This window comes from Dasypus novemcinctus, chromosome 7 (assembly GCF_030445035.2).
Source record: "Dasypus novemcinctus isolate mDasNov1 chromosome 7, mDasNov1.1.hap2, whole genome shotgun sequence".
Lineage (NCBI taxonomy): Eukaryota > Metazoa > Chordata > Mammalia > Cingulata > Dasypodidae > Dasypus > Dasypus novemcinctus.
In genome coordinates, this window is record NC_080679.1 from 78,305,226 (window position 1) to 78,320,892 (window position 15,667).

The window sequence follows — 15,667 nt, forward strand, 5'->3', positions numbered from 1 at the left end:
CTAACAAGTAGGCCAATTAACCAGCCCTAATTCCATAGCCCTAAAAGAGAATGACCTCTCAATTCTAACTACTAAAGCCGCGCTTGACCTATTGCTCCTATCATCATGTGTCCTGGGCTGGTTGCTGTGACTACTCACTTGTGACAAAGAATTCTATTTTCTGTAATCCCTAATCAAACTCTTTACAACTGTGACAAGTCTAAGGTATAATAATGTGCTTAATCACAAAGCAGACACATCATTTCTAAAACTGAGAAAATAATACTGAAAGACCTGTTTATCCTTAAGAAAACCTAAGATTTAATTACGAAAACCCGCAGCTAAAACAAAAAAGAAAGATTTAAAAAGTCCTTCTATTTTTAACAGCATTACGATTAAGGTAAGACTGTATTATCAAATAAAATCTATAAAATAAAAATATAACTAAATTTATTATACACTTGAGAGTTTTACATGTATGTAAATGTATACCACACACACACATTTTTATAGATACACTAAAGAAACACTATTATGTCAATTTTTATGACCTCAGGAAAATCCAGAAAACTGAAGCCCAAAGTCATTATATGCTAAAATCTTCCAAAAATGCTTTTGAAACAGATATTCACTAAGCTCAGTACTATCTTGGAAATTCTATGTCTGTCAGTTATTTCTAAACATGTAAGAAATCTAAAGCTGATGGGTTATTTCCTACTCAAACTGTTCATAAAATACTCCATATTAAAGAAAAGAGTTATCCTAGAGATTTAAAAAATTTAATATATTTTTTAGTTATTTTTAAAAGATACATAGACCACACAAAATGTTACAGTAAAAAATATAAGAGGTTCCCATATATTCCACTCCCCATACCTCCCACCCTCCCACATCAACAACTTCTTTCATTAGTGTGGTACATTCATTGCATTTGATGAATACATTTTGGAGCACTGCTACACAGTATGGATTATAGTTTACATTGTAGCTTACACTCTCTCCCAGTCCACTCAGTGGGTTATGGCAGGATATATAATGTCCCTGCAATATCATTCAGGACAACTCCAAGTCCCAAAAATGCCCCCATTTCACATCTCTTTTTCCCTCTCTCTGCCCTCAGCAACTCCCATGACCACTGTCTCCACATCAATGATATAATTTCTTCCATTGCTAGAGTCACAATAAATCCTAAAGATTTATAAACTTACAAGTCCACAAAAATCTTAAATTGTACCACTGTTAAAATGTACCTAAGGTAAACTTAACTGGGCCTGCATTTCCAGATCAAAGATTTCACTCACGAACCTAATCATCACTGGCTAAATAATAGTGAAAAAAATTCAACTACACAAGACTCTTGGAATTAACATGGGAAAAAAATCTCAAATTCTCTCTAACTAATCAACAAAAGTGAGGAAATGGCTCTGACCCATTTATCCTAAGGTGAATACTTATAGCACAGCCAGCTTCCCCTGGTTCCACTGCACACCCCTAAGAAATTAGCTTTAGAGAGATGGGAAAGGGGAAGCCCAATTGTGCTCTGGAAACAGGTCTAAGAGGAAAGGAAGAACCATAGCTCTGGTTCCCAGGAGAAAGGAGATTCATGCCATGGGGTGAAAAGGAACTAACGCATCTATACATCTCTCCCCATCTCCCTCCTAACTATTCTAGGCAAAGGCACAGGGCAAAGTGGCAGTTATGAAAAGAATTTTAAAGCGTCAGGCGGCAAGTTTAGTAATTATAATTATAGTATAATATTCATATATCTAATACCATTCAATTCTTACAGTAACCATGATAGATATGTCAGTCAGCTCAGGTATCATGATCCCCATTTCCACAGTTAGATGACTTTCATAAGATCCATCAAAAAGCAAATAGGACTAGAATCCAGATCTAATTCCAACCTAGTGCTCTTTCTAGCATTGCAGTCTATGTTGTATCTAGCCTAAAGGCACGTATGGGTTCAGGATTAGAGTAGGGGACAGTTTTTCCTCCCCTGTAAGAAAAAAGAAAATACAGAATGAAAAGCCTGCCTTTAGTATGTTCCAACTTTCCAGGCTGTGTTTCTCTCCTGCCTCTTGGACTTCCTATGCCTCCATTCCAAAATATGCCATCATCCTCCAGTTGCCCTAAGTAGCACAAGTACTCATATTAGTTTCTTTGAATCCTCTCTACTTTAAGGCTTAAAAGACCAGCAAAATTCCCTGTCTCCTTTACAACAAAGTGTGAGATGATGGAGAAGGTAGAAAGTCAGAGTAGAGGGCACAATTCTGCTTCTCATATAGATAGTCCTAGGAAGGGGAAGAGAAAGATTAGTTCTTAAAACTCCTGATTTCCTCCTTGACAAAGGGAACACATTCCATGAATCCAAGTCTCATTTGAGCACCTTATTTAAAATTGAGGTGGGTTCATTTCCACTGCAGAGGGAAGGAGCTGCCTGGCTTAAGCCAAGTAAGATCAAAGGACCCTGATGCCCTGAGTGTGGAAACTATTAGTTGTGGTACTTAGCTCTTGGAATACCCAAATCGTAAATAAAGGAAGACCCAACTGCCTGGGCCACAAATGTAGACCTTCAGAAAGACCTTAAAGAATGGTTAAAGCCACTCCTCTAACTCAAGTTTCATGCCACATTCTTATCCCTTTAACCCAGGCCTCCCCAAAATGATGATGTATTTTGTTTTCAACAGATAAACTATATGAGTATTTAGGGGGTAAATCCCATTCATCTTCCTAAAAGGTCAACAGAACCTTAAGTGCTAAAACAAGTGAGATAAAACTTAACTGTTGTCTTGCTTTTAGTCTCCTTACCCACACCTTCAATTTGATGACAGTACTACCGTTACTAGTAGAAATAGTAATATTGAGATTTAGATTTTTGAAGACTTGAATATATATAATAAAACTGAATTCCTGCAACAATTCTCTGTGTTGGGTATGATGAGGAACAGAATCCATTATATTAAATAACTTCCCTAAAACATCTGCCCGCTAGAAAATAATAAAACCAGGTTTCATTCAAACCAAAGTACTTTGTTCAAAATTGCATACATTATTTTACTTCTTAATATCACCCTCTTTTAGAAAGGTTTACCAAATCCCTTACCTATCCCAAAAATGTTTCTTATCACAGAAAGTGTTCAATCAGAGAATAAATAATCAGGATCGTATATAAGAGATGCCTGAGCTGGACAGTATTTAGACTAGGTGACTTCTTCTTAAGTAACATTTATCTCTAAGACTCTGAATCTATTTATCATGTTATTTCATCATCAGTTTCTCCCTTTTTTTCTATTTATGCATTAAAGTGAAGAACAAAATAAATAAAAGGAGTAAAATCCTCTGAATTTATAAGAAGTATCAAAAGAAAACAGACCCCCCCTAAAAAAACCTTGCTATATTCTATTGAATATGATTATAAATTGTCTAATACATAATTCTAAAAGTTCCTAGAGTGTAGTTCCCTATTTGACCTATTTAACTTTCGTGTTGAATATTAATGATACTCTTTAACATTAGGGGGGAAAAGCTCCAGCTTTACAAACAACAAGGTAGTTAACGGCCATGAACTTTTTTTTTTTTTTAAGATTTATTTATTTATTTAAATCTCCCCCCTCACCCGGTTGTCTGTTATCTGTGTCTATTTGCTGCCTCTTGCTTCTCTGTCCGCTTCTGTTGTCGTCAGCTGCACGGGAAGTGTGGGCGGCGCCATTCCTGGGCAGCCTGCACTTTCTTTAGCGCTGGGCGGCTCTCCTTAAGGGCACACTCCTTGCGCGTGGGGCTCCCCTACGTGGGGGACACCCCTGCGTGGCACGGCACTCCTTGCGCACATCAGCACTGCGCATGGGCCAGCTCCACACGGGTCAAGGAGGCCTGGGGTTTGAACCGCGGACCTCCCAGTTGGTAGACGGACGCCCTAACCACTGGGCCAAGTCCGTTTCCCCATGAATGTTTTTTGTAGGACATAGATCATCTAGTCTATTAATTTTACAGATTAGAAAACTAAAGCTAAAATCATTAAACATCTTGCCTAAACACATGCCAGATCCAAAACCTATCCCTTTGACTCTTAGTTTGGTGTTGCTTTTTCCACTTAAAAACACCATGAGATTCAAGCAACTTGCTCTCCAGGATAGAAAATATTTCCAAAACTCATAAAATCTACTTTTAAAAATCTGGGGGAAGCAGACTTGACCCAATGGATATGCCTACCACATGGGAGGTCCACGGTTCAAACCTCGGGCCTCCTTGACCCGTGTGGAACTGGCCCATGCGCAGTGCTGATGTGCACAAGGAGTGCCGTGTCATGCAGGGGTGTCTCCCACGTAGGGGAGCCCCACGCGCAAGGAGTGTGCCCTTAAGGAGAGCCGCCCAGTGTGAAAGAAAGTGCAGACTGCCCAAGAATGACGCTGGACACACGGAGAGCTGACACAAGATGACACAATAAAAAAGAAAAACAGATTCCCGGTGCTGCTGATAAGGATAGAAGCGGTCACAGAAGAACACACAGCGAATGGACACAGAGAGCAGACAACTGGGGGAGGGGGCAGGAAAGGGAGAGAAATTTTTAAAAAAATCAATCTGACAGACCTCTGATCTCAGGAGACAAGTCTACATCTCTGTAGTAATGCATGCATTTTCACTACTATAATAATCAGATGGCCAGATTTTTCTCTTTTGTGTGTTTGTGGTAACAAAAAGAACAAAAGCCAAGAATCACCACTTGGCTTTTTATGATTTTTAAACCTGAAAAACGCCTTAGTCACCCACAAATATCAGAATATTTTCACTAAAAGAATAAGGGCAAGGAAGCAGATGTGGCTCAAGTAGTTGGGTGCCCATCTACCACATGGGACATCCCAGGTTCAGTTCCCAGTACCTCCAAAAGAAGATGAGCAAGACAGAAAGCTGACACAACAAGGAAACACAATGAGAGACACAACAAGCAGGAAGCAAGTGGCTCAAGTGATTGGGCACCTCCCTCCCACATGGGAGGTCCCAGGTTCAGTTCCCACTGCCTCCTAAAAAGATGAGCAGACACAGAGAGCACACAATGAACAGACACAGAGAGCAGACACCCCACATTTGGGGGATGGGGGAGAAATAAACAAATAAAATAATCCTTTTTAAAAAAAGAATAAGGCCAGACTACATAAGGGTAATTTTGTGAAGACTCATTCACATTCTTTGAGCACATTCTTTAAAACTATTTTAAGTTGCCTGCACATAGCTAAACTGTACTGTTTGTTATGAATAACAAATGACATCATAATGATTGTGCACCATTTCCTGATAAGATCATAAACCATATCAAAATTAAGTCAGAACCGCCCCCCCAAATGAAAACACCAAAGGAAACGCTTGCCTTAGCTTCTCAACTAAAATTTAATTTTAATCTCTCAATAACACCAGGAAATACATTTGAGATATGAACTGTGGCTTCTCAGTTAAAACACAGTAATTAACAGAAAGTATTAGACTAAAAAATATGGAAAAAAGATGTTCTACCTAAAGATAAATATTTTAAAATTATTTTCCAATATTTATAATTTATCAAATAGCCTCTCAGCTGCCAATTCCAGAAGTTTCTATTTGAGAAATACACTAAAAACTGCATGGCAAAAAAAGTGTTGAAAGCTTGTGAAACTCCACTAAAATCATGGAATTTTTGTATCTACTTTCAAATAATGAGTGATGAGATTAGCTTTGTACTTTTAATAAAATATTTTTCTTAATAAAAACTTCTGCCTTCAGCTTTTGTATCTTTGCTACCCACACTGATGATTCTTATGAATGCATATGCCTATCTGTAACAAAAACTAAGACTCTAAAATCAATTATCTTTCAAAGTCTTCTTCAAATACTATGTCTACCAGCAAGTCATGATCCTAAATATCCAAATTTCATAGAATTTCCTATCTCCCCCTTTAGAATTTAATACTTTCTATCTCACAGTTAATTATCTAGAACAAGTCTTATCTGCTGATCCAAAGGTCCTTAATGCCTGACCGTCCCTCCAGGATGAAAAGGGTTCTACAGCTCTAATCCAGGAATCAAGAGCTGAGCTATATATGGGAACTGATATGGATAGCTCACAGCTAGATCAAAGGAAAAACAGCCAACAAACTGGTGAGGAATAAAAGGGGATTAATTGGGATCCAGGGAAGAAGGAAACAGGACAAGTGAAAAGGCCTGAAGGAGTGACTCAAAACAAAAACAGGGTTCCCAGTGAAGAGTTGGCAAAAGAAAACAGACAAAGTTTGTCCAGGTACTGGTTCTCCTGAAGGCTAAGGAGACCCACAGAGATATGGTCATGGCAGATAGCTCTGGAGCTCAGTACCATGTCAGTAGGCCCTACTATGGAATTTGTGTTCCTGAATGTGATGAAGTTGGACTCAGATGTGACCTTTCTACACATACCTCTCCTGTCACTTTTATTTATTTATTTTTAATTTATTCCCCACCCCCCAGTTGTCTACTCTCGGTGTCCATTCACTGTGTGACCGCTTCTATCCTGATCAGTGGCACCAGGAATCTGTGTTTCTTTTTGTTGCGTCATCTTGCTGCGTCAACTCTCCGTGTGTGCAGCACCATTCCTGGGCAGGCTGCACTTTCTTTCGCGCTGGGCGGCTCTCCTTACGGGGCGCACGCCTTGCGCGTGGGGCTCCCCTACACGGGGACACCCCTGCATGGCAGGGCACTCCTTGCGCGCATCAGCACTGCGCATGGCCAGCTCCATACAGGTCAAGGAGGCTCGGGGTTTGAACCGCGGACCTCCCATGTGGTAGACGGACGCCTGAACCACTGGGCCAAGTCCGCTTTCCTTCTGTCACTTTTAATGAACCTTTGGTTGGTGCTAGCATTGGTGTATACTCAGGAGACTTGAATCTCTGGACTGTCTATGTGCCAGCTGAGCCCTGAGCCCCAGCAGAGTTGCAAAGCCTACTCTCTGGTTCGTTGGACTTACACAGGTCAGCTAACAGGGAGGTGAAGATGGTCAATCACCACACCAGGGAACCAAGAGTGTCTACAACTGCAAGCAGGAGAATTGTATCCATCATCCATGTGGAATCTAAGCCCCCTCTCGTTATAGCGGTGGAATGGACATCACCATCACAGGGCCCACAGAATGGAGGAATAAAATATGAATTAGAGTAGACTTACTAATATTCTACTGTAAAACTTTTGTGACTACTAATAGAAGAAATTGTATCATTGACGGGGAGAAAGTGGCCACAGCAGTTGCTGAGGGCAGGGAGAGGGAAGAAGAAATGTGATGTGGGGCATTTTTGGGACTTTGGAGTTATCCTAAATGATATTGCAGGGTCAGATGCAGGACATTATATATGCCATATATATATGTCCTGCCATAACCCACTGAATGTACCAGGGGAGAATGTGAATTACAGAGTAAACTATTACCCACGTGGTGCAGCACTGCTCCAAAATGTGTTCGCCAAGTGCGATGAGTGTGACACAATGATGGGGGAGGATGTTGGTGTGGGAGGAGTGGGGTGGGCAGATGGGGGGAATACAGGAACCTCTTATGTTTTTTATAATGTAACCTTTTTTGTGATGTATGTATCTTCGAAAAAATACAATTTACAAAAATGATTGGAGTGGAGGAGTGGGGTGTGGGTTATATGGGAACTCATGTTTTTTAATGTAACGTTTTATGTGATCTAACAGCAACAATCCCCCAAGTGCAACAGCAAAGACCAAAAAAGAAGGATGGTCCAACAATGAGCCCTTGATACTAATGACTATGCTTGTAAGCCTGTGCACCTGAAATAAGAACAAGGCCTAGCGCTGCAGGGTGCCTAAGAGTTACTGCCTCTTGAGAGCCTCCCTGTTGCTCAAATGTGGCCAGTCTCAAAGCCAACCTCAGCATGTAAAAGTGTTGCCTTCCCCTTGGTGTGGGACATGACTCCCAGGGATTAGCCTCCCTGGCGCCGAGGGATCACTACCAAGTACCAGCTGATGATGTAACAAAAAAATGACCTTGAATAAAAGGGTTAACTCAGACCAGCAGAATATCTCAGTCTACATATAATACCAGGGGTTAAAAATGCTTTTTGACCTGAATAAAAGGGGGAAATGGAAAGGACAAATGAATTTATATGGCTATGAGTCTCCAAAAAGAGCCGGCAGGTTATCAGATGGGTCACCCTTATGCACACCTCAGCAGAGTCCCAGAGACAGATAAAGTAGATACAACCTCAGGTGTTGGTTCTTCTGAGGGCTACAGAGACCCACAGGTTCTATGGTCATGGCAGATGGAGTTCAGTGCCATGTCAGTTGGTCCTACTTTGGAGTTTGTGTTTCTGTGTGATGGAGCTGGATGCAGATGTGACCTTTGTTCACAAGCCTCCCCTGTTACTTTTATCGTATCTGTAGTTGGTGCTGGAGTTTAGTGTATTCCCAGGGGACCTGAATCTCTGGACTGACCATGTGATAGCCAGGCCCTTAGCCTCAACAGACTTGCAACTCCTACACTCTGGTTTATTGGACTTACCCCACTCAGCTAATATGGAGGTGAAGGTCAACCATCACACCAGGGAGCCAAGAGTGCCTACAACTGAAAGCAGGAGAATTGCATCCAGCATCCATGTGGAATCTAAGCCCCCTCTTGATATAGATGTGGAGTGGACACAACCATTCTAAGGTCCACAAGATGGAGAATAGAGTATGGATTAGAGTGGACTTACTGATATTCTATTCATGAACTACTGTGATTAGTAATCGAAGAAAATGTGGCATTGGTATGGAGAAAGTGGCCATGGTGGCTGCTGGGGGTAGGGAGTGGAAGGAAGAGATGTGATGTGGGGGCGTTTTCGGGACTTGGAATTGTCCTGGGTGGTGCTGCAGGGACAGTTACTGGACATTGTATGTCCTCTCATGGCCCACTGGGTGGAATGTGGGAGAGTGAGGGCTATGATGTGGACCACTGACCATGAGATGCAGCGGTGCTCAGAGATGTACTCACCAAATGCAATGAATGTCTCATGATGATTGAGGAGGTTGTTGTTATGGGGGGAGGAGTGGGGTGAGGGGGTGGGGGGTACATGGGAACCCCATTTTTTTTAATGTAACATTAAAAAAATAAAGACAAAAAAAAGAATGTTCCCATTTACAGTTTAAAAAAATAAATAAAAAGTTTTATTAAAAAAATAAAATAAAAAACCAAAAAAAAAAGAAAACAGATGAGATAAACAGAAAGGTTAGCAGGGCAGAGCCTGGAAAAATTCACTTCAATTTTATTTTATTTCTCAGTATAAATTTGGTCAATATTTTCTGCTTCTGTTGTTATAGAAAGAACAATCGTTTATGAGTGTGTATGTTCATAGTTATATATCTAACATTATTCAGTCCTTTCTAGACTAAATTTATTAAATGTTTTCCTATTAAGATTAATCTTCAGTTTCATCCAGAAGGTATGATGGAACAGTATTCCAAAGCATGGCATATTTAGAATGAATTAATAAAAGTTCCCTTATCTTTACATATTTTCTCACTCTTTCCCCGAAGATATTACAGGGGGGAAAAGGCACTTTAAAAATAAGATATTTAAAAGGTGATAGAGAGAGATGAGTGGGAAAGGGAAAATACAGACCAGGGAAAAGGCTGGATTTTTGTTTAATTATACTATTAAAGACCCATTGAAAAATAAGGGGGAAAATGAGATATTTGATATGTGATCCTATGAAATATCATTCAAGGCCTGATTTTCAACTTAAATTAGGTTTCATAAATTGGTTGTAATCTGAGTAAAAAACAAATACATTAAGTTTATATACATATAGAATAGTGGATTTTATACAAGATACAATATATTCTATATACATAACTTACAGAGCTGCTTTTATATAGACTAGCATAAATAATGCACCAAGCAATTGAATAAAATTAAATCATATGAAAACCTAAAACAGTATTTACTGATATTTAGCATGAACTTCATCATGACCTTTTCTATACTGGCTCATTATAATCTCTAATTCACTAATGTGGAAAAAAAGAAACAAAACCAGAAGTAAACTACCAAGTAAACAATTTAAGTTAAAACTAAAGCTGAAATTGAAGTGGTTGTCACTAGAAATTTATTAATATTTTCACGATTCAGGATAGGTTTATCATTTGTAAGACTGGATCAATTTAACTACCTCAAAGGAAAAAGTAGAGCGGGCTTTTTGAACATAAAACTGAAATCCCTTACTAAATAAACACCTTCTAAAATAATTATTTCTGGAATATTATCAGCCAATGCGAAAAATCAATTAAGAATAAATTAACAAGAAAGAATAAGGTGTCTAATTGAAATTATGAACCTACTAATTCAAACAGACTAAGAACTAAAACTCCTATGTAACGACAACTTCCCTTTTAAAGCAGAAACAGGTACTAGGTGCGTACATCAAGGGGTATATAAACACTAAGTCCTCAGGTTAAAATAACTTACAAAACAATAGACTTCTAAGAATAAATATTCTAAAATAAAATAGTAAATTTAAAACAATATTAAGAATTTTAATAGAACCCAAACGAAATCTTATGTAAGTTTTATTTCATATTGGAAAATTTAAAGGTTTTTCTGTTCTTTGCTTGAAATCAATTCAAAATTACATAAATACCTCTTTAAAATAATATATACATACTTAGTTTTAAGCCAAAATGTACTGATAATTTTTAATAATTATAATTGTTGTTAGTATTTAAAGAATATATATTCATTTTTTAAAGGAATACATTATGGATTTCAAACAAATTTTACTTCCCATATCATTTACATTAGGCAATATTTTCAACTCCAGTGATGTGGGGCCAAAATTAGCTATACTTGTTATTAGCTACAATATTATTGTTAATATTCACATTAATTCTCTAAGCAATGACTAAGCAGTAATAGTCAAAACCTTACTTACAGAAAAACCTACTTTAAGTTCCAGATTACACTTCTCTCAAATATACCTTTATATAAGGTATTGAAGAATCATGCTTATTTTACAAAGTATATTCATAAATAAATCATTCACAATTTTAATAAATGTTAATATGCACTCGAAATAAAGTACAAATGTCTTTGTTAATCAATGCTAGCAATATATGATCTATCTAGGCAATACAAATTGCCTTTATAAAGATTTTCTTAAATCCAGTCAATGTAAAAATTCTTAAAAAGACTAAGTTTGAGAACAATTTTTTAATAGCTGAGACTACTACATTGTTTTCCTTTTGAACCTATGTAACTCTGATAAGCATAGAATGGCATTTATTTATTAAAGTAATAATAGTGTAGAAAAAGCTAAACATTTATGTGATTCTGCTAAAAGTAACCATTTAAAGTATAACTCAATATTAAAGTTGAACATAAAAAGTGTTTGAAAATACAACAAAAGGCCACTTTGCCTGTACGTGCTTTGGAAATGACATAATTAGAAATAGAAATAATTTAGCACTGTTTAATACTTACTTAAACAAGACCTTTTGCCAGCTGTGCTTGCACCACCTGAACATAAATTGCCTCCTCGATGAACCAATTCAAGTTCTAAATTTGTTCTGTAAGTAAAGCATTTAAATATATTTTAGTCATTTAACTGAAGCGACACTCTTTAATTTTTTATTGACATGCTTGAATCAACCTAAATAACAAAGTTCTTAAATTTTATTATTTGCAAAAACACTGTTTATGAAGTATTTGTAATAATCATATTTTATCTGCTATTTAGAAATAAAAGGGGAACAGTTTAGCCATTCTCACTTATACATTCATATTTGTACCTGCAAAAAATTGCACACATTACAATGTAATTGCTGCAACTTCCAATTGTTGGCAAATACTAAAAACTAGGCCTTAAGAAAAAAACCCTGCAATATATTTCATAAACCTGCATTGAAATGTGATGAAAGAATTGGTACATCCACTTTCAGTCACTGGGTGGGTAGTTACTGTATATGAAACACAAAGGCATATACTATTTTTCTATTAGAGAAATGGTATTGCTCATTGGAGCTTAGATAGTATCTAGAAATCAGTATTAAGAAACAAAATCATTAATATCAAAGTGGCTATGAACAACACATAGAGTTAAAAGCAATCTCAGTCTTCTTCATGTACTTATAAAATTAGTTTTATTAAAACACTGTGTAACTATTGACATTGCTAAACATCAGTATTGTTCATATGGATCTAAAATTGCAACATATTTAGCAATTATTAGCTTACAATGGCAAAATTAGTAAATTGACCTTTCAAAAATCAAATTGAATCAGAATGTAAAGATTTATTCAAAACAATAATAAATAGCCAATATGCCAGAACAATGAATAAAAATTCTGAGTGATAATTTTAATTGTGTGTATTTATACTTCAACACTATTAATAAACTTAAACACACCATTATTTCCCACAATTAAAATTGAATACAGTAGCTTATGTCCAAGAAATGCATTTTACACTAATAGTGAGAGATCCCACCATAAAAAAGGGCAACTTTTTAAGCTTACTCATTGCAACTGAATTCAAGAGAGAATATTACCCTATTTTATTTAAAACAAAACATTTTAAACTGTTTTTGGTTGTATTTTGAGGACAATGCTTTGATGTTACATTTTATATATTTACTTTAATTGCAACCTTAAAAATATTAATATTCCTAAGACTGTTGCGTTTGCCACCCATTTCTAAAGGAATGTTTTAATCCTCTTTACTGGGGAGGGAAAAAAAGCAATTTAACACTGATAATGTTCCTGCTCAGAGCTCCATCTGGTTGGTGCTGATAAGGGCATCTGTGTGACAAGGGAATTTTCCACCCTTCAGGCGATTTGCATTGCTCACTGAACTTCTAAAAACCTACCAGCAAGGAAGCAGGGACAAGGATTTCATATTAGTGGACAGAAAGCGAGCGGAGACCAGCATGTGTCCTTCATCAGGGGAATATAAATGAGATCAATATATTTTGTTTTCACAAATCTTCTGTTGCCTAATCTGTAGAAAAAAATTAATGGCTATATTCTCTTATAAAAACTAAGATTTCCTAGATAGCACTTTTAAAAAAGGCTAACCAGAAACATGAACAATTCTTACAAATGAATTCAGAACCAGAATGTCAACTTTTAATTCACCACAATTTGCAAAACTACTATTTAAAATAAAAATACAAGAACAAATCTGTTTATACACCATAAAATAAGATACTTTAAGGGATGACAAACATGTTACCAGGAATTTGAATTTAAAGAATACTTGGAAGAAAACTGCTGAATCTAATTAATTATTTAAGATCATGGTAGGCAAGAATCCCTGCACAACTTTCCTTCTGGGTTAAAAAACAAAAACTATTTTTCCAAAGTGTCAATTCATATAATAATATCTAAGATTTTAAAAATAAAAAAGTCAGAGGCTCCAACCATAACTTCTCCTTATTTTGGTTACATCAAAACTGATCCTTTGATACTTGCTAGAGTAAAGAACACAAAAATGGGTCATTGTGCTCCATGTCCAATCATCCCTCACTGTTGAAAAATCACAAATACTCGGTTCTGCCTTCCTGAATGGCTGATGCAAAAGTAAAGATGTGTTGGGAGTAGGAGTTTTCTGAGCTTTACATTCTTGGAGAGAAGTACTCTGCTTCCTACATTTTCTAACACAAGTACATTTAAATTAGTTTAGAAGGGGGAAAAGAGGGGAGAGAATCTCTACATTTTGAAAGAATGTTAAGACAGCTTCCCTTACAATAATAAGAAAGGTCTATCTTGGTTGCCACTTGAATGTATCCATATAATATCCCCTCCAACAATGCTCACTCAGGATTCTTTTTGCATGACCAAAGTCTGCTTTCTCCTTTATTCCTGTTCAGCATCAACTACTATTTTTAGCGTTATAATTTCAAAAACTAATATATACACACTGAAGTTTTAACTCCTCCAGGAAGCTTCCCTGGAACAGAAAAGAAGCACTTCCATATACTTTACATTTCCATTTGTTCATCTTCCCTTTTGAAGTTCTACAACACTTTCTCTATATGACATTTTCAAATGACAAATTATATTCTATTTTAAATAGATTGATGTATATTAGTTTCCTCTTTCCAACTAAATTGCAATTTCCTAGAGAATAGAGACCATTTCAGATATAACTCCATTGTACCTAGCAAATTGTTCAAAACACTCTTAGGAACTGACAACCTCTTTGCTTTGATATATTACCGAAGAAAAGGTTCTCTTTAGCCCCTACACTTTATTCTGTTTCTTTTGCTGTCTCTTCCTTCTAGTCCCTAAAATCCAGCAGTAAACAAAAAAATGGGAGGATTATTTGTTTTAAGAAAGTTGTTTTAAACTTTTTTTTAAAAAGGCTCATAATTTGGTACTTTAGCAAGTATTCCTTTTATTTCACACAGTTTATAAAGTTTAGAATAACAATAACATAATTAACAAAGCAAGGCAGTCACTCTACTCAGTAGTTTTTTATCCACTCGTGATCTAAACATCAATCTCTATCTCCATCTCAGGTACTCAAGTTTTATTTTTCTTCTGTTTCCATGTTTCTCATTATATACAGGCCAAGTGCTATTCATCAGTACCTTAGGCTATATGGAACCTATATTCAAAAAATCCTTGGAAAAATTAATTATTCAAATTGGTGTCATTCATCATTTCAATAATGAAATAAATGAATAGGCATTGAAATGAAGAATGCTTTTTTCCCCAAAAATTAACTCCCCAGCATCCATTTGAATGACTGATATTTGTAAAATAATTGTTTTTGAAAATACATTAAAATTTGAATATAGTGATTTTGATTAATTTCAATGAAAAAAATAACATAACATTCCAATGGCTTCTTCTCTGATGCCCTCACAAAATCCTCCGAGGTTTCACCATGCAAATAAAATTAAAAGCAAATGGATAAGTACTGTCCGACAAAAAAATGAACTCAAAACAATTATTTAAAACAAAACAAAGGGAATCAACTTTAGGGCTAGTTATTCACTAGAAACAAATCTGTTTATCAAAAAAATCTAAGCTCACCAATGAAAATCAAACAAATAAAATTACTTATTCAGTGCTCGCTTCGGCAGCACATATACTAAAATTGGAACGATACAGCGAAGATTAGCATGGCCCCTGCGCAAGGATGACACGCAAATTCGTGAAGCATTCCATATTTTTACATATAATAACATGACTTCAAAATGCTGTTTGACCTAATGTAAGGGGGAAATGGAAAGGAGAAATGAGAATATAAGGCTATGAGTCTCTAAAAAAGAGTCTGGAGGTTGTCAGAAGGAATGCCCTTATGCACAAATGAGCAGAGTCTGAGAGACAGATAAAGTAGATACAACCCCAGGTATTGGTTCTTTTGAGGAATAAAGAGACCCACGGGTTCTATGGTCATGGCAGATGGGGTTCACTGCCATGGCAGATGGCCCTTCTCTGGAGCTGGTGTTTCTGCGTGATGGAATTGGACTCAGAGGGGATCTCTTTTCACAAGACTTGCAAGCTACTTTAATGGAATTGTAGTTGGTGCTGGGGTTTTAGATATATCTAGGGGATTTGAATCTCTGGACTGATAATATGACACCCAGGCCCAGAGCCTCAACAGACTTCAGCTCCTACACTTTGATTTATTGGACTTACCCCACTCAGCTAACATCGAGTTGAAGAAGGTCAACCACCACACCAGGGAGCC

The 15,667-nt window shown here is 36.8% G+C and overlaps 1 protein-coding gene and 1 non-coding gene across 7 annotated transcripts in view; one reads left to right on the forward strand and one right to left on the reverse strand.

Annotated features, from left to right (window-relative positions):
- The window catches only part of UBR3 (ubiquitin protein ligase E3 component n-recognin 3), a 280,063-nt gene that overhangs the window by 54,929 nt on the left and 209,467 nt on the right, over positions 1-15,667 (reverse strand). For all 6 annotated transcript variants that reach the window (XM_058300669.2, XM_058300664.2, XM_058300668.2 and 3 more), the window contains one exon: positions 11,450-11,535. In XM_058300669.2, the coding sequence (XP_058156652.1) occupies positions 11,450-11,535 (86 nt within the window). The remainder of the gene's footprint in view (positions 1-11,449; positions 11,536-15,667) is intronic.
- On the forward strand, positions 15,041-15,147 carry LOC111764724 (U6 spliceosomal RNA). The gene has a single exon (XR_002797266.1). It is a non-coding gene; the product is annotated as a U6 spliceosomal RNA (small nuclear RNA).